Source organism: Melospiza georgiana, chromosome 11, assembly GCF_028018845.1.
Source record: "Melospiza georgiana isolate bMelGeo1 chromosome 11, bMelGeo1.pri, whole genome shotgun sequence".
In the NCBI taxonomy this organism is placed as follows: Eukaryota; Metazoa; Chordata; class Aves; order Passeriformes; family Passerellidae; genus Melospiza; species Melospiza georgiana.
Window position 1 is genome coordinate 9,133,542 of NC_080440.1, and position 18,265 is coordinate 9,151,806.

Consider the following 18,265-nt stretch of genomic DNA (forward strand, 5'->3'; position numbering starts at 1 on the left):
AGACGGTTGCCAGAGGTGTGCCCGTGGTTTATTTGAAATAAATTGTGACTTTCTAACTTCGGCAGTGTCCCGGCTGTTCTTACCGGTGCTCGGGGAGGTGGGCGGGGCTCGCGCCGCTGTCCCCGCCCCGCCGTCCCCGCCCCGCGGTGACGCAGCCCCGCCGCGCCGTTGCCGTGGTGACGCGGGGCCGGCCGGGCCGGGGCGATGGCGGCGGCGGAGGCGCGGGCCGAGGGGCCCCCGCTGCCCGGCCCGCCGGGGGGCCGCCCGCGGCCCGTCTGCTCCCGGCCCTACTTCCTCGTCCTCATGGTCTTCGCGCACCTCTACGTCCTCAACGTCCTGGGGCTGCTGCTCTTCGTGCACCTCAGCGCCGGCGAGCCCGGCGGGCCGCCCGCCGCCCCCCCGCCGCCGCCGCCGCCGCCCGCCCGCGCCCTCCCGCGCCTCGAGGGCATCAAGGCAAGGCCGCGACCGGGGACCGGGAACCGGGGCCGCCGAGCGCCGGGCGCTGACCGCTGCTCTCCCCGCAGGTGGGCCACACGCAGCGGGTGGAGCTGGTGCCCGGCAGGGCCCACGCCGTGCGCACCCTCAGCCTCAAGCCGCTCCTGTTCGGTGAGTACCGGCCCCGCCGGGGCAGCGCTGCCGGGCCCGGACACGCCGGTACCGGGGGTTTCCGCCCTGCCGGCGGGCGGGGGCTGTGTGCGTGTCTGTCTGACACCGCCGCTGCCTTACACCCACCCGAGGGAACATGACTCCCCGCGTGCCGGCATCACCGCCCGGGGCTGCTGCTCCTCGGGGCTGCGCTAAACAGAGTGTGGTATCCTTCAAGGTATGTTAATATTGATGCAAAATTGGCAGAGGTTACGTGTTCTGGATGGCCCGCTTTGAAGAATTTGGAAGATTAACCTTTCCAGGTTTTTCAGGTTTCTGTAAAATACTAGGAATAGGCAGCAGATCGATGGCAAGACCCTTGAAGAAGCTGCTCAATACAAGGAAAGGACAAACTTTTGTTAATAAATTATAAAAAAACAATTTAGTATTGATGCTTCAGCACTGAGGAAATTTGATAGATTTAAATTCTTCCACCATTTTGTGGCCTGTTCTAGATTTATCTCTATTTTTGGCTTCTCTGATGCACAACCACACAACATCTGCCTTTCAGATATTTTTAAATCTTCTTTACCTTTCTGTGATGCTTTGCTGTCACTGGTCAAGTCTCACTAATTGAACTCTGTGTTCTGGGAAGTCACTGACAACATGCTAAATAATTTGAGGGGGAGGAGTCAATCATTACAAAATTCCTACTGTTGCAAAGTCAGAGAAAACCTGTTATTTCTGAAAAGAGCATAGAGAATCTTTCAGGTGCTTTCTCAATAAAATAAATAGAGGGATTTTTTCTGATTCTAAATCGATCATACACACTGAAAACCTCACCATGAATTTCTTAGCGGATTTCTGTCTGACATTCACTAAACAGACACACCAACCTGGAGCTGATAACCCCGCAGCATCACAAAACTGGTGTCATTACCAGAACCACAGTCTGAGGCAGTTGCTCTGGTTTTCACTCAGGAAAACTCCTGTTTCCTCTTCCCCTGCCTTTCCAGTACCACTGAAGTGAAACAGTTGGTCCTGGTCCCCAGGAAAGGTGCTGAAGATGATAAAAGGCAGGTTTGTTCTAGCAGCAGTAATCCTGCAGTTTTTAGCTTCTTGTTCCAGCACCTCCATTGGTTTTGAGGGAAGCTTTGCTCCCTGAGGATGCTATCACAGACAGTGACAGACATTCTCCATTTGAGATGCCATGAGTCTGTTCTCCTTTGTCCTCTGATAAGGAGTCCCTTATTTAGAAACTGCAAGTTGCAAGACAATTCTTATCTCCTGGATGAACCTGCCAGGAGCCAGCTCTGACTTTAAAAGACTTCCAGAGACTTCTCTATCTATGCAAGCAGTACCAATGTCATTCAAGTAGTTTAAAAAAACTAATTCATTGTATCTCTGTTACTTAAATTAGTAGAAGTGTGTATTTAATTTGGTTGTGTTTGGTGATTACAGAAACCATTAGCAAAGACTCTTGAGTTTCTGGGGATTTAACACAAAATGCTGCAGTGTACAAGAGCCAATTTAAGCAAACAGGAAAGTGCCTGATCTGTCATCTTTGCTTTCAGCACAGCAGGCTGCAGTGGGACCACAGCACCAGACACTCATGAATTATTTAATGTGTTCTCTGGGCTTCAGAGCATGGGCTGGGCACTGTAGGGGAACTTTAGGTTTGGTTTTTAGTTGTGGGTAAGTCACATCTGCATGGAACCCAAGCGTATTTTATAGAGCTATGAAAAAATCCCTGCCCTATTTTCCCCCCTCTGGCTACAAGGCATCATTTCTAAAGCTTGTAAATCAGACCATCTGTGCAGTTTTCAGTTGGGAAACTCTAGTAATCAAATAACCCTACTAATGGAAAACAAATCAGACAAAGCCTTTTCAACCTTCAGAGCTTTTATGTGTTTTGTTTTCCAAACGCAGTCTGTTCAGAAGACACTGCCATTGCAGCGACCACCTGACAGCAGAATCAGTGGATTGGGCAGCAGTTTCTAAGACAAGACAGTGGGGAGGAATAAAAATAGGAAATTTGACTGTGTTTTTCTTCTGAGCCTCGGGGAAGAGGAGTAAGCACTGCACAAATGTCAGGGCGCAGCTGAATTGCAGTTTGTGTTTCTGAGCACTCGTTCCAGCCCGCACCAGTGTGAGGAGGAGCCCGCGGCGAGGGCTGCTGGTGTGCCCTGTGAACACGGGGACAGTGTGTGTGTGTGCCTTTGAACATGGGGACAGTGTGTGTGTGTGCCCTGTGAACACGGGGACAGTGTGTGTGTGTGTGCCCTGTGAACACGGGGACAGTGTGTGTGTGTGCCTGTGATCACGGGGAGTGTGCCCTGTGAACGCAGGGAGGCGATGTGTGTGTGCCCTGTGAACACGGGGACAGTGTGTGTGTGTGCCTTTGAACATGGGGACAGTGTGTGTGTGTGCCCTGTGAACACGGGGACAGTGTGTGTGTGTGTGCCCTGTGAACACGGAGACAGTGTGTGTGTGTGCCCTGTGAACACGGGGTCAGTGTGTGTGTGTGCCCTGTGAACACGGGGAGGCGATGTGTCCCCAGCAGACCGATGTGTCCCCAAGCAGACCGGCTGTCTCTGCACGGCGTCACCAGCAGGGCAGAAAGCATTCCTCCCAAAGGCTGGTTTTTCCACTTGTTCTGGTTTTTTATTTCAGCCACAGGTTTCAACCAATATAGAAAACTTTCCATGGACAGTGCTTTGTTAGGCTGTAGAAATCCCACTTGTTTCCTCATTTGGGGGTTTGCTGTTTTCTGCTCTGTGGTCTGGAGCACAGTGTGTGCCCCTGCAGGGAGTGACAGTCCTGCTTGAGTGAGATAGCTGCAGAGAGACTGAGTTTTCCCATATTTTTCCCATATTTTCTATCTTCCTTATGTACAGATGGAAGGCGACGCAGCTGTGAAAGGTTTCTCCCCTGCTCCCATATCAAAACTGAAATATCCTACTGTGCTTGGCCTGGAAATCACCTCCCAGTCCTGAGCAAAGCTGCTGTTCACACCAGAGCAGAGCTTTGAACAGCTGATGTCTCACTCGTGCTCTGCTTTTCTCAAGGTTCTTGTGATATCCCCAGTTACCAGAATCTTCTGATCCACACTGAATTTCTGATGTTGAAAACCAGTTTTTTCCCTGTTATGTAGAAACCCTCAGCTATCTGCTCTGTGCCTTTCCTGCTTGAGAACGTTTCCTTTTGCTCCTGTGGATGCTCATCAGCTCTCAGTGCAGGAAGCTAGAGGGACAGCCTGACTCAAGAGCAGAGTTCAGCATGCAGTTTTTAAGGGGCTGGGCTTAGCCAGGGTGGGTTCCTCTCCCCATTAATTTACCTCAGACTGTTCAAGAGTAAAGTATTTGCTCCATTACAGAAAAAGTATCACTTCACAGTCAGGGAGACTTTCATGTAATCTCTGGACAGAAAATAAGCAGGCATCAATGTCTCAGGGTCAAATAATGAATCTGAAATACCAGCTCTGATAATGAGAACTAGAAGGAACTGTTATTAAGGGTCTCTTCTAGTTTGTCTTCACCTGCATAGTTTTGTTGTGATGTTGGATCCTATGCAAAGCTGAACATAGCACGTCCTGGATCTACAGAGCATTGTCAGAGGAACATGTTAAACCTGCATCCTTAAGCTCTGTCTTGGTAAAACAGGGATCTGTAGTGAAGCCCTATCTGTGCACTATGACTGCTTCAAATCACCTAGAAATATCACTGTACATCTCCAAAACACCACCTGCCAGGGAAAGGAGTTTTCTAGCCATAGGGAGGGGAGCAGTTTCTTGTTGCTGGAGTTGAACTTTTTCAGACCTTCCATCCTGCCTGTTCGGGGCAGCGGTGATGCTTCCACCTCCTCACTGCCTGGTGCAGGTTCCTGTTCCTCTTCTGCCAGGCATAGGCCTTGTTCACCACCACTTGGTCACTCTGCACGTCACCACTGACAACGAAGACCCCTGCCTGGGTGCCTCGCATGATGTTGTGGGCGCAGGTGGCATCTATGTCCAGCCACTGCTGGAGCCTGGCAGGGATTTCAGTTCTGAGCAGCGGGCCGTGCTTCAGCACCTCCACTTTGGAGGGGTCCAGGTCGAAGTCTGAGATGGTGGTGGTGGTGTTCCTCCTCAGGATTCGGATTTTCACTGCTGCAGGGGTTGGAAAAAGAGCTGTGAGTTCTGTTTACTCTTCATAGCTCTCTCCTACTTCAAGACATGGAGCCAACCCAAGGCTTCTCTGCTGTCTCTGTAATGTGGGGAAGTATCTGTCCAAGCTTTTCCAATCGCAGTGAACTTCTGAAAGTTCTCATTTGAGGTTAGTTTCCAGTACTGAACACTGTTCTTAGAATCACAGAATTATTTAGGTTGGAAAGTACCTCAAAGATCAAGTTCAACCACTGACCCAGCACTGCCCAGTTCACCACTAAACCATGTCCTCAAGTGCCACAACCACATGTCTTTCAAATACCTTCAGGGCTGGTGACTCAAGCCCTTCCCTGGGCAGCCTGTTCCAGTGCTTGATAATTCGTTTGGTGAAGAAATTTTTCCTATTACCCAATCTGAACCTCTCCATTACAACTTGAAGCAATTTCCTCTTGTTACTTGGGAGAAAAGGCCTCCTTCTCCTTCTCAATCCATTTCCCTTCTAAGAGTGGCAAAGGTGTATCAGTACCACTGCAGAAACCCTGAAGGAATCATGGGCACAAGCAAGCAGATGCATCAGTCCTGGTCTTGTGCAAATTACTTGACTTTTCTCTGAGCAGGGATTTCAGAAGTTACATGACTGACAGCTGCTCAGGATTTGTAACCTTTTTTTATTGAAAAATATCTTTATTTTTCTGTATGTGTGCCTGAATTCAGGACAGTATCTTGAAAACTTCCTGCCATGTGATTGAGCAGCACCAGTGCTGCTGCTTGCTTGCACTAGGAGCGGGAGAGTCACAATGCTAGAACAACACTATTAAAGTTTGAAATAGCTGGCATGGAATTTGCTAAAGATTCTTACAGGCATTGATTGAAATGTTTGTCTGCAAGGGAAAACCAGAGTACTGCTTGTTTTTAGCACTCACAGACCAAAACCAAACCAGAGCCCACAGAAATAAATCAGATCTTCACTTTCAGTGCTGCCAGGAGCTGGGTCCTCCTGGTGCCTCACAGGTAAGGTGGAAACTGAAAATCCCTGGGATCTGCTGTAAAAGTTGCAGTTTCTCCAAGTCACTATGTTATGGCAAAGCTATTTTCTGTCCATGGCACTGCTTGGCTGCTGGAGGGAGTGGTGGCAGTTGAGAGAAAAAGGAGTGTACTCACCAAAATCATTTGCACAGAGGCTTTCCAGGATCTCCCTGGCAGTGCTGGCCTCCTCAAGCTCACAGTCCTGGCAGCTGGCTCGGGGCACTGCTGCAACACAAATGAGGTTATAACACCCTTGTCAAGCTTCACTGGAAAAGGCACAATGAAATTTTGGGATCTGCAAGTGGTGGCTTGCTGTTTCTTAGTGATGGTTCTTCCTGAGCTACCCAGGCCCTGGAGAGGTACCTCAGACAGGCAAGGTGGGAAATGTTAGACTCTCCTTCCTGTGAAGGCAAACACTGCTTGTCAGTGCTTTGTTCAGGCTTGTGTGTGTTGCTGCATGTTAAAGCAGCAGTGAAAATGCGTAATGAAGATCTCCTAATTTGGATGAAACAGCAAAACCAGTGGTATGGCCAGACTCCATCCAGTGATGCTGAAATGATGTTGAAATGTCTGTTCTCCCCTTAACTGCTCTTGAATCTCCCCCAGTGTTCATCAGGATCTGGGTGTTAATTGAGTCCTTCAGACAGACTTTTTTCCAGTGTAACTCATGTCTGCAGAGGCTCATGTCCCTTCATGGTGTTTCCAATGTTTAGAGAGAAGGCTTACAAAACATTTCTTTTTGCATGCTTTTAAGCCCTAGACACAGCTGAAAGATCTGGGCTGCAGCTCCATAGCTGCACTGGAAGCACATCTCGCTCACTGCTGGGAGTCTGCACTCCATGAGCTCTCCCACTGTGCCTGGGCCGGAGGCTTTGCAGCCTTTCCTCCCCCCTGCCCCAAACCCTGCGGGGTCTGATGGCACCCAGGGAGATAATGAATAGAGCAGAGAGAGGAACAAGCCACAGCCAATGTTATGCTAATTTTCTATACACGGTTCCCAGAGAGAACAAAACTAGAATTTGTATTTTTTTTTAATACAGCTTAAAACCAGAAATATGCAGAATAGAAACAAGTATGCAGAATAGAAACAAGTCATAGGATCATCCTTTTGAGCTTTCAGTGTTATATATGGGAAAATACATGAAGCAAAAAACCTCTTACTTCTCCTGCTTGAGGAATTTTCATCCATGGAGACTGCTGCAATGCACAGCTCATGGTCTGCAGGGAACTTGTTGCAGTTGAGGATTTCGGGCCAGGGGTAGCCGTAACAAGCCATGACGGGCGCGCAGCTTCTCTTGACGGCCTCGCAGAGGCTGCGGCAGGGGAAGATGAGCCTGGGGAGGGGATGGGCATTCGGATGAGCCTGGGGAGGGGTGGGCATTCGGATGAGCCTGAGGAGGGGATGGGCATTCAGCGCCTCCGTGTGCCTGCCCGGGGGCTGAGGGTCGAGCCCTAACACCGCTGCTGCTGCACAGGGCTGTGAGAAGGGTTAGCAGGCAGTTTGGGGATCTTTGACTTTTTTTTGAACATTCATGACTAGGAAGCAAGCAAAGAATTTTTGAGGACAAGAGGGATAGGGCAAGCTGCCAGAAGCCTTTCACCTTATGGGTCTTCTCTAGTTGTGCAAAGACTGCTTATCTTTACAGGCACCTGATTAAACACCAAATTTCCTTACAGCTCTGTACTTTGAGAGCTGTACCTCAAAACTGGGGATTTCTTTCTGCTGCTGGAACTGTTGGGAAACTGAGAACCATATGTTCAGGGCAGGAGCTGGGGTGAGGGGCTGCACAGGAGGTGGGAGGTGGAGCTGGTGTGTGCCAGCAGCCACTGCGGTGTATGAGAGGCTGGCCAGGGCATGTGGCAGTAGTGCCTGGGGTGAGAGAGCAGAACCCAAGGAGGGAACATATTTCTGCTCCTGTGATGTGAAGTGCTCATGTTTTGCTTTCAGAGGGATGATCCCTGCTGAGTAATCCAATTGTCCCTTGCTGAGAGCAGCAGCACTGCTTGGTGGGGACTGCACAGATCACATCGAATGCATTTTCTCTCGGGAGGCACACGGAGTCGTGCTCCTGCAGGGAATTAAGTGTTACACTGAAATAACTCATAAAAGCATCTTACCTGTCCAAACAGATGGGTGCAAAGAGGGAGCAGAGGAAAATCCTAGCGTCTGGGTGGCACTCCCTGGCTAGCAGGGGCAGCCAGCTGGAAGACTGCTGGATGACTTCTGTCATGGTCTCATGCTCCAGCAGGTTGGGGATCCTCATGTCGGAGTAGCCGATGTCGTAGCAGAGGGCCATGCTCTGAGGGATGGGCATGCAGCTGGAGGATCTCCTCAGGTAGCTCCCCCGGGCACCTGGAGAGCCCCAGAGCAGCAGGCGGGCCAGGAGACCCAGCAGCCACGGGCCACCCCAGCTCCAGGGGTGCCTGCCAAGGGACCTGACCATGCTTGGAGCAAGTGAACCAGCAGCACACCCCGCACTGAGCTGCTCCTGCCTGTGGAATGCCTTTTATAGCCTACCAGCCACCTCTTTGTCAATCCATCCTCATTAAGTGCGGCCCTTTCAGAGCCCTCATGGGGAAGACAATGCTCCAATTTTCATTTGCCAGAGGCCCCGATTGTTTGTATTTTAGCAGGGGTTTGGCTTAGATCAGCAGGTGTGGAAATGAGGGCAGTTGGGGAGGGGTGAATGACTTGGCCCATGTGTCTTGGGGCTCTTTCAGCCAAGATTGAATCTCTGTTTGACACCAGTGCTCCAACCCATCCCCTTTCTCTTGCTCCAGGATTAGTCATTATTTCATAAACCGTAATGTTTTCCTCTCTTTTGTTTTTTGTAAAAGCAATCAAGTGTTGCTTAAAGTCAATTAGGAGGCATTTGTTTAGCTGGATCTATTGTTGAGCAGGCAGGGAGATAGGATGGTCTCACAGCCACAAGTTAACTGTTTGAGAGAGCTGGGGGCAGAGAGGAACTAATTTGCAGCTGTGGGGCCAAGTTGTTTGCAGACAGATTTGGGAGCACTCAGCTGGAAACCCCCTCACCTTGCAACCTGCATGACCACACACTTTCCAGTTAACAGAATTCCTGCTTCATTCTGAAATCCCCTTACTGCCGCTGAAGAATGGAATTGTCCTTCCTCCAGCATGTAATTAATGTTCCATCAGCCATCATTATTGTAGCCCAGTTTGGGGAACCTGAAATACTGGGGGTGTTGGTTGCCAGTGCACATGGTTCATGCGGACCTGGTGCTGTGCCATGAGGTTCAAACTGGTCAGAAGAAGCTCCAGCTCTGAAGCATCCTCTGGCACAAGGACCCTGTGCTGCCTGTGGCAGAAATTGTTTCCTTGGAGTGTGTTATGGATACAGCTGGCTGCATTGTGTTCCTGGGGCTTCCCAGGAACAGCTCATTTTCTACAGGGCTGGTTCTGGTGTGTGCTTAGCAGGAAGCCAACTGCTTATTGACAGCTTGAGCCGATAGGGTTGATTTCAGGTCATGAAAGTAATTAATTTTCCCCTCCATTTGAGGACTGCTGCTGTAGCTGATCTATAACGTGTCCTTGGCACATACCTGAAGGAGCTCTAGGGAGCTGCAATTTGGAGAGCAGGACCTTGGGTCTAGGAGCACTTCACCTGTCCTGCATTGGTGGTTTTCCTTTCCCTTTTCAAAAGTCTCAGCAGCTCATACCAAGGTCACCATAGCTGTGACAGACACCAGCCAGGAGGATCCTCCCTGGGCCACAGTGTAACTGTGCTCTGGAATGGGACCTTGCCAGTGCTGTCCAAGTGCATGCCCAGTCTACCATGCAGCTGGAAGTCTCCTAGCCTCATGGCCATCAGTGGATTTTTCTGCACTTTAATTTGCTTGGGAATGTGGACTTTCCTGATTGCTGCTGGGTTTGTGCTGCAAAGGAAAGCTGGAGATACCTGGGTATGGAGTTTGGCATCATCCACATTCAGTATTTTCCTCTTTAACATTGCATTTGAAGACCATTTTTAGTGGGAGAATCAAGAGAATGAGTGGGAGTAAGTTAGAATTTTTCCCCTTTCTGTTTGAGTTGTATAATAGAGCACTGTGCCATGTTCCCCTGGAAGGGATTTGGTTTTGTGCAAAGTGCCTTCCTCTCCACATGAGAGCAAGGAAGTCTGAAACCCTGGCCATCACCACTGCCCACTGTAATGATTTTTGGCCTCCCTTCCTGTAAAGCAGCAGTTCCCAGACTGTGATCCACATGGCACCTTTGAAATGGTAATATGCAGAGATATGCACGTGTTTGTTCACTCCTTTGTCCATTGTGGTATCTGTGAGAGAGTTTAAGGGCTTGACCCCAGGATCCAAGCATTTAGGAACTGCTGCTATAAAAATACCTGCCTCCAGCAGCTCAGGTGTGTGGTGTATGCTCTTTGAGAGCCCTTTTGGTAGAAGGGTGGATGTTTTTAAAAGTCCCAAACTTAGTTCCTAAATTTTCCCCCTACCTATTTTGATTTTTTTTTCCTGAGAGTCCTGCTACCAGCATGGTGTCCCACTGTAACAGTTCCTCAGTCTCTGTTCCTGCTCACACTTTTGCTGCAGAAATCCCTGACTTCCTGACAGAGGAGGAGTGCAAGCTCATTGTCCATCTGGCAAAGCTGAAGGGACTACAGAAGAGCCAGATTCTACCAACAGAGGACTATGAGGAAGCCATGGAAATGATTGAAATCAGCCAGATGGACATTTTCAATCTGCTGGATCACAATCAGGACGGGCAGCTGCAGCTCAAAGAGGTAGAGTGTGGGCAGACTGGGGAAGGTGTTCTGGAGACCCTCTGGCACATCCCCTCATCAGATGCTCTCTTGGTTACTCATTTGCTTGGGTGGGGCCAGAGCCCAGAATGTACCAATCACAATTTGCTTCATTTTAATGCCTCAGAATTTGTGCTGGCCTTCAGAATGGAAGTTTCTGGGCAATTTGCAGCAGCTGTCATGCTATTGGGAGGCAGCAACAGTCCTTGGCAGGACATGTGTGATTTGAATATGCTGGATAAAATGTTCCTGTGCTGTGGGTTGTTGCCTCTTGCTGTGTGTCCTGGGAAGTGAGTTTGTCACGCAGGCTGCTTTGTGGGGAACTCACTGTCTGAATTCACAAGCCCCAGCAAAGGCACCCCTATAGATGAGCCAAGGACAATAATACACCTCCTGTCCCCAGCTCTTCAGCACCCTTGCCCTGTATGGCAGGATGCATCAGGGCAGGTACTGACAGTTCAAGCGTGTCCCTCCTCAGGCTCCCATTCCAGGTGAAGCTGGGAGTCTGAACCATCCAGTGCACCATGAGTGCTGTGGAGTATGGGGAGCTGTGCCAGTGCCAGCCCAGGGCAAGGCTCCTTTCTCTCAAGGTCAGAGCCTGCTGAGAGCTGTTCAGGCTTCTGCATCTCTCTGTACATGTTGAAGGGAAGAATTTTGTTCCAAGCCCTTACCTTGAACAAGTAAAAGCATTCACTCATCAGTATCAATATTATCATCAATAGCTTTACTTTCCTTTCAAGAGAAAGCTGTGCTCTCTCCACCCCAGGGCTGGTTAACCAAGTTCCAGCAGTTGTTTGCCATGACCTAAACTGGAAATAACAGCACTCATCAGCAACACTCTGTGTGTGGCTGCCAGATGATTCTCACTGCAATCGTCTTTCTGCAGAAATGTGCTGATGCCTGTCTGGCTGATGTGCTGTGGAAGAGGTCCCACCAGGCCTCCCACAGGGAATCTGTAGGGTCTCAGGAGTGCAAAAAACCAGTGGGTTTTTTTGATCCATTTATGAATTTCAGGTGTTGACCCATACCCGACTTGGAAATGGCAGGTGGATGACCCCTGAGAACATCCGGGAGATGTACACAGCGGTCAAAGCTGATCCTGATGGGAATGGTAAGAGCAGCTCCATGGCAATCCCTTCACCCTCAGCACCTTGGACACTTGCACAGCCATATGGGGCAGAGCAAGACCTGTGTCCCTGCCCAGGCCTTTTTTTCTGGCTGAATTCTTTGAAGGGAAGTAGCACTGCCCTAGACACCTTCTCAGGGAAGTACATGCAGGGTAATCCCCTTACTGCAGCACTCCTGCATCACCACTCTAGTGGCTAACTGGTCCCACTGCCTGGGCTTGGATCTTGCTGGAGCAGGACCAGACCACAACTCTGCACTCCCTTTCCCCTGTCAGACCTGCCTTGGTTCATGCCCTGCTGTAACAGGATCTTAGGATCTTCTGATACAGAGCTTTTGTTACCTGGGATGCAGGTGTTCAGACACACATTGCATGCTCCCCCGTTTTCAGGGAGACCTTCACAGCAGGCCAAGAGACCCATGTCACTGTGAGGGGAGAGTGGAATAAGTGGAGCTGGGGGTGATCTTGTCTGTCAGCCTTTGGGGCTGACCCCCCTTTCTGCCACTGCAACCTCTCTGTATTCCATGAGGCCACTTCTGCCCCTCCTGCCCCCGGCCTCCCAAGGGCTCCTGCTGGTCCGGACATACACTCTAACCTCTGCTGCTCTAATTAGAGTGGCCTCAATTAAGCAGCACTCCATTTCCTAATCAAATTAAGTGAATGCACAGTCTCTTCCAGTGACCTGGCATTGAGAGCTGCCCACGAGGAGCTGCTTTGGAGTTGAAGCAGTAGCAGTGTGAAAGCATAAATATCCGGAGGGGACCCTGTGCAACTCTCCTCCAGGCTGGTGGCATTCTTGGCATGGGTCTGACTGAGTCCTCAGTGGCTTTTCCACCATTCTGGACATTAACAAATGAAAGGTCCTGTTAAAGGGCTATTGGCAGGACCCTGCTTCCAGAGTGCTGCTTCCCTCTGTTGTTAGATTGGTACATGACACTGAGGGACCAGGTCACAACCTGGATGTGGCACTGCGTCATCAAAGACTGTGGGGAGTCAGGGGAAGTGCAGACAGAGAGACACTAGGAATAATGACAATGGATCGTTTGGTCATGACCTGAGGATGTGGCACCTGAGGAACTGTCCCTGGCTGACCCTTGTGGCTGGTCCTTCCTCCTGCCAGGGGGTGCTCGTGCCCAGGGAGCAGAGCTGGCACCCAGCAGCACTGGGTTTGCTGCCTGAGTGAGCTCCTCTCCCAGCCCATGGCGTGTGCAGGCCAGCCCAGGGCAGTGCACTGCATGCTGCTATCAGGGACCTGTGCAAGGCTTCCCTTCTCCAAAAGGAGGAAACAACAAATGTGAGGATTTTCCTGAAGCTGAGAAAGAGTCCACCCCTTGCTGATTCCAGCTGAGTGCAAACAAGAAATACCTGTTTCAGGAGAAACTGCTTTGTACCTCTTGCTTTTCTGTTATTTCTATTTACGCAAGACCATACTGTCATGCATTTCTCATTTATGTTTTGCAGTTACACAAATCAGGAGAATGTACTGCTTGTTTTGGGTTTGGCTTTTTCTTAATTACCCTGCAAGATCATATAGAAAATGTGGTCTGAGGTCCCACTCTGCCCTTAAACATGTTGATTTAAATACCTAAATAATAAGCCTGAAGACATTGGGTGGCACAGCTTCCTTGTGCATATCAGAACTGTAGTGTCTGTTTCTCTCTTTTGATATATTGATTTGTGGGTTTCAGGAGCTTTTTAAAGTTTAAAACAGTGTTTTGCCTGTCCCAGTTCTGACCCTGCACAGTTCACTTTGGCAGGTTGCTCTGTGTCCCCTGCTGCAGGCGAGAGCACTGCTGGAGCCCATGATCAGGGGCGGGAGGGGGGCAGCCTGTGCTGCACACTGAGCCCTGACTGGGTCTGTATGAGGAAGGCAGTTTCTGCAGTGCCCTCAGCTGGTGGTTCTCCGAGTACAGGATGCAAGAACTGTTACCTGCACCAGAGTCAGGTGGCCTTTCCTGTGTTCCCATAGGTGTGCTAAGTTTGGAGGAGTTCAAGCAGTTGAATATCCGTGATTTCCACAAGTACATGGGAAGCCAGAAAGTGAAGATGAGTGACTTGGTGCGCAACAGCCAGCACACCTGGCTGTACCAGGGCGAGGGGGCACACCAGGTCATGAGAGCCATTCGGCAAAGGTAAGGGCCAGGGAGCTGAGGGGAGGTTGGGTTTGGGTAGGCACAAGCATCACCTGTGTGCTGGGAGAGGCAGTGGCAGACTTGCTAATATTCACACTTCCTAATTGTGTGAAAAGTCCTTGGAGTATAAAGAGCAATGAACACAGACACAAAATGGAGAGAGGAGGTTTTCATTAGAAGAAGAATTTGCATTGTCCTGTGGAAAGGGAAAAAGAAAAAATCGAGCCTTTCAGCATCTCCATTCACTTTTGGGAACAGCCCTATAAAACCAGGAAGATTTGGCAGTATATGAAATCATTCATTCTAATTAGTAACTGAGCTTACTGGGAGAAACTGCCTGGTTCCAATGCTGTCTGGGTGCCAGCAGTTACTGTCATTTGCTTTAGTTACTCATGCATTTCACTGAAATCTGTCTTTGCTGTTCAGAGCTGACTTTTTAAAAAGCACGACTTCACCTTAAATTAGTCAAGTTAGTTTAATCCTCCAAGCACACATATTGTAGGGCAGCTCATGGCAGATGGGAGAACCTCTTACCTTTCCCTTCATCTCAGATTTGGTACTGGGAAGAGCTGAAGCCCAGCACAAAAAGCCAGATCATGTAGCTGTAGTGAGTTTCAGATAATTGGCTGAAGACTCGCTTGTTCTTGTGGTGCTGGTCCTCACCCAGAACGTGGGTGGGTAAAATCTGTCCTGAGGCCTGAAAAACAGCTGTTGGCCCCTCCTTTTCTTCAGTGCATTCCAGTGGGAAAATGGGGTCACATATTGCCTTGATTAGAGCAGACTGTGGCTGTCACCTTCCCTGTGCCAGCTAGCCAGCACACACAGGCATCGGCATTCTGCTCGCACGCTCTGCAGTTGGCCACTGTCAGGAGGATGTGAAGACACAGCACTGAAGGAGGCTCTTGGTCCTCCTGGGACCAGGCAGCGCCTGCAGGGGCTTTGCCACCCTGCCCAGGTGCCACATTGTCCTTGCACCTGCCCCAAGGGCTTCACCAGTCCGGATTCTCAGAGCTCTGAGTGTTCTTTGGCAGGTCTCAAGACGTACCTGCTTGCCTTGGGGATGATCTCAGATGTAGCAGTGGAAAAATCCCAGAGCAGGAGGGCTCCGGTCTCCTTGATCACTTCCAGTGCCCCTCTGCCCTGGGGGAGGCTGCTGCAAAGGCAACAGGGAAAGGTGAGTTAGGTGACAAGACTGTTCCTAGAGCTAGTCTCTGGTTCACTCTCAGCAGGGGTCCTGTGCTTTGCTAACTGTCCCTGAGGTGTGTAGGTGGTGTGCAGGAGTCCAGAGAAGTGATGAGATGGCACATGAAGGCTCCAGGGACATGCACAGAAGGGATCTTGCTGAGCAAGCAAAGTCTTCCTGAGAGCAGTCCTGCTAGAGATGCTGCCTTCAGTTTTGTTTTGGTTTTTTATTAACCTTGATGAGGGTTTTCTGAGCCGATGCTGATGGTCCAACAGATGAGTAAGGACCTGGCTGTCTCTTGGCATGCTCGCTGCAGCCCATCCGTCTCTCCGGTCTTTTGGGAAGGGGGTTCTCTTTCTCGGGGTTTATTCACTGCTTGGGAGTAGTGGCTGATGAGGTGATGGTGGCTTTGCACTCAGCAGCTCTGCTGTCCCCCAGGGTGATGCGCCTCACTCGCTTGCCCCCCGAGATCGTGGAGCACAGCGAGCCCCTGCAGGTTGTGCGCTACGACCAGGGAGGGCACTACCACGCCCACATGGACAGCGGCCCCGTGTTCCCCGAGACTGCCTGCAGCCACACCAAGCTTGTTGCCAATGAAAGCGCTCCCTTTGAGACCTCCTGCCGGTAAGCTCTGCCCTGAGCACGTTAGACAAGGGCTGTGAAGAGCCATTTCACCTCACCTCATCTCGCCTGGGACTCAGTGCTCGGGTTGTGGGCTCACAAACCAGCTCAGGACATCACGGGCATGAAGGGGTTTTAAAGGGGATGGGGGCAAATCCCACCTGGGTCCATGCAAGGAAGGTGGAGTGGGTGGTCCTGCCCCGGCAGAGCCTACAAGCACACTCATTACTCTGGGCAGGGGTTTTCTTTGTTGTCCTTGTGTTACTCTTGGAGAAAAGCTGATGGTGTAAATCATGTGCAGTGTCATGTCTTGGAGGAGCCACTTTATTTATGGTGGAGCAGCTTGGCATGGGGAGCCCCTGTGCATCTCCTCCTGCTCCAGGTGTGTCTCCTGACAGTCTCTGTCTTGCAGGTATGTGACCGTGCTCTTCTACCTGAACAATGTGACTGGGGGAGGTGAAACAGTCTTTCCTATTGCTGATAACAGGACGTACGAAGAGATGGTAAATGAACCTCCCTATGTGTTACCCCTGGGGATTCTGAGTCCCTCTTGGAATGTCTTTATTCATTGTGGCTGCAGAAGGGGTCTGGTGTGTTAGGTTGGTGTGCATTAGCATTTGCAGCTAGAGCATTGGGGAGACCATGTTCCACTTACAGTCTTCTTCCTCTGAGGACAGGGGAGGAGGCACAGAGCTTTGACAGCTCAGCTCTCCCTCCTCAGAGGTGTGAGGTGTCAGGTAAAGTGTTAAGAAATGGCAGCTGCTCAGAAACGGGTTATGAACTTCCTGGGGCCTGAAACTGGCTGCTCCAGGTGGGTTATGAAAGCTCCTGCATCAACCTTAAGCTATCCTGTGGAACACTCAGACAGGAGTGAGGGGCAGGGGTATCCCAGTGCGTGTGCCTTGTTCCAGCCCTGTTTGTGACATCTTCCCTGTGGTTTCTGCCCAGTCCTTGATCCAGAACGACATTGACCTGCGAGATACTCGGAAAAACTGTGACAAGGGCAATTTGCGAGTGAAACCTCAGCAAGGCACCGCTGTCTTCTGGTACAACTACCTGTCAGATGGAGAAGGTACAGGCTCACTTAAAACTGGGGTCCTGGGAGGGGTGGGATTGCAGTAGGTGACAGCCATCATCTTGCTGCAGCTGGGAGCTCAAAGAGCAGCCAGAAAAAGGGTGGTAGCTGCCTGCTAGTGGGAACTGTAGAGTCTTTTTGTCAACAGCTGAGTAGGAGCTTCCTGACTCTGAAAGGCCTTTGTTTACAGGCAGTAGGTCAGTGGCTCCTGATGTCTTTGGGGGACAGGACTAGCTAGCAAACAAAGACCTTGGCTGCACTCGCCATCACCAGCTGCCTTCCATCCCACTGTGCAAGCTGAAACTCCTGCTGGAACTTGGTCTGCAATTCAAAATGTGTCACTGATGTGGTGTTGCCCAAAGGGATGGGGAGGGGAGGTAGACAAAGGCACGACCATCAGCTCTGCAGCATGAGGACACATGGGCCACCCCATGCCACGCTTGAGGCCAGTGCCTGCTTTGTAGCTCAGCCACAGCCCCACAATGTGTCCTTGGGCTGTTTTTGTCACGAAGCACAGTGCGGTTTTCCCTGACACGCTGGGAATGAACATGAATCTTTAGGGCTGCTGGTGAGTTTGGCACCAGAAGGTTTCCATGGCAGACTTTGAGCTTTGGTTGGAGGAAGGAGTGTAATGTCCCAGGTCCCCTGAGAGCAGGCCATGTTTCCATCTCTAGAAAATCCACAGAGGAGGTCACAAGACCAGTGTTTGGCCTGTTGGGTGATAATAGCAAGAATTGTCGCTCTCCTACTAGAAGAGCCCTGTTGTGTTTTTATGAGCAATTTGTTCCTAAATGGAAAGTGGCTGCTGATGTAAGTCTGCCACAGAAAAACGATAGGATCATTGTAAACAGATCATTTAAGACTGCTGAAATGCAATCTCTAAAACAGCTGCAAGCCTCTGGCTTCCTCAGGCTTTTTAGTGGCAGAACCCATCTCTTCTGTGCCAGCCTTCCTTTTTCCAAGAGAGCTGAGAAGGACAGGCTGTGATCTGGATTGTGAGAGCTACTTGTGCTGAGTGGAGAGATGGAGGCAGCGGGCATTTTGCACTCAGGGAGCTTGCCCTGATGAACTCCTTGTAGGCGCTAGGGTGAGGTGGCGCTAAGATGGAGGGGTGCAAGGGAAAGTAACTGCTGGAAGATGTATCTGAGCTCAAATCCAAGCAGGTAGTGCAGGCAGGAGAGACAGCATCGGTGTTTGCTGGCCGTGTGTTCCTGTGTGGTCCCAGCTGTGTCTGCCTTCTTGTGCCACCGTTTAACGGGGCTCTGCTCCGCAGGCTGGGTGGGGGAGCTGGACGACTTCGCTCTGCACGGGGGCTGCCTGGTCACCCAAGGCACCAAGTGGATTGCCAACAACTGGATCAACGTGGACCCCAACCGCCGGCGGCAGCAGCAGTTCCAGCAGGAGATGGAGCGCTTAGCGGGGTCCGATGCGGGGCGCGGGGCCGGAGCCCCGGGGGAGTGGACAGTGGACAAGGCCTACAGCGGGGTGCACCTGGAGCTGTAGCGCCGGCCATGCCGCGCGCGCCCTTTTCCCGCGCAGCGCGGGGGGGCGGGGCCGGGGCCGAGTGCGCGGCGGGGCCGCGTCGCGCGCCAATAAAG

The 18,265-nt window shown here is 50.9% G+C and overlaps 2 protein-coding genes across 2 annotated transcripts; one reads left to right on the top strand and one right to left on the bottom strand.

Moving 5' to 3' along the window:
• Positions 1–204: 204 nt before the first annotated feature.
• P4HTM (prolyl 4-hydroxylase, transmembrane) lies at positions 205–18,245 on the top strand. Its single transcript, XM_058031895.1, has 9 exons — positions 205–453; positions 525–606; positions 10,322–10,512; positions 11,545–11,641; positions 13,626–13,788; positions 15,410–15,595; positions 16,005–16,095; positions 16,541–16,664; positions 17,941–18,245. The coding sequence occupies exons 1-9, from the start codon at positions 205–207 to the stop codon at positions 18,168–18,170; spliced, it is 1,413 nt and encodes a 470-aa protein (XP_057887878.1). The 3' UTR covers positions 18,171–18,245.
• Positions 2,949–10,315, bottom strand: LOC131088080 (secreted frizzled-related protein 5-like). The gene is made up of 4 exons (XM_058031896.1): positions 7,874–10,315; positions 6,917–7,089; positions 5,891–5,980; positions 2,949–4,732 (listed from the first exon to the last, which is right to left on the bottom strand). The coding sequence occupies exons 1-4, from the start codon at positions 8,197–8,199 to the stop codon at positions 4,398–4,400; spliced, it is 924 nt and encodes a 307-aa protein (XP_057887879.1). The 5' UTR covers positions 8,200–10,315; the 3' UTR covers positions 2,949–4,397.
• Positions 18,246–18,265: the final 20 nt, after the last annotated feature.

Coding starts and splice junctions, on each gene's coding strand:
- LOC131088080 (XM_058031896.1), bottom strand. CDS start 8,199: ATGGTCAGGTCCCTTGGCAGGCACCCCTGGAGCTGGGGTGGCCCGTGG. Junction 7,090..7,873: donor GCACCCATCTGTTTGGACAG/GTAAGATGCTTT, acceptor TCCCCTCCCCAG/GCTCATCTTCCCCTGCCGCA. Junction 5,981..6,916: donor AAATTCCTCAAGCAGGAGAA/GTAAGAGGTTTT, acceptor TTTGTGTTGCAG/CAGTGCCCCGAGCCAGCTGC.
- P4HTM (XM_058031895.1), top strand. CDS start 205: ATGGCGGCGGCGGAGGCGCGGGCCGAGGGGCCCCCGCTGCCCGGCCCG. Junction 454..524: donor CGCGCCTCGAGGGCATCAAG/GCAAGGCCGCGA, acceptor CTCTCCCCGCAG/GTGGGCCACACGCAGCGGGT. Junction 607..10,321: donor CCTCAAGCCGCTCCTGTTCG/GTGAGTACCGGC, acceptor CTTTTGCTGCAG/AAATCCCTGACTTCCTGACA.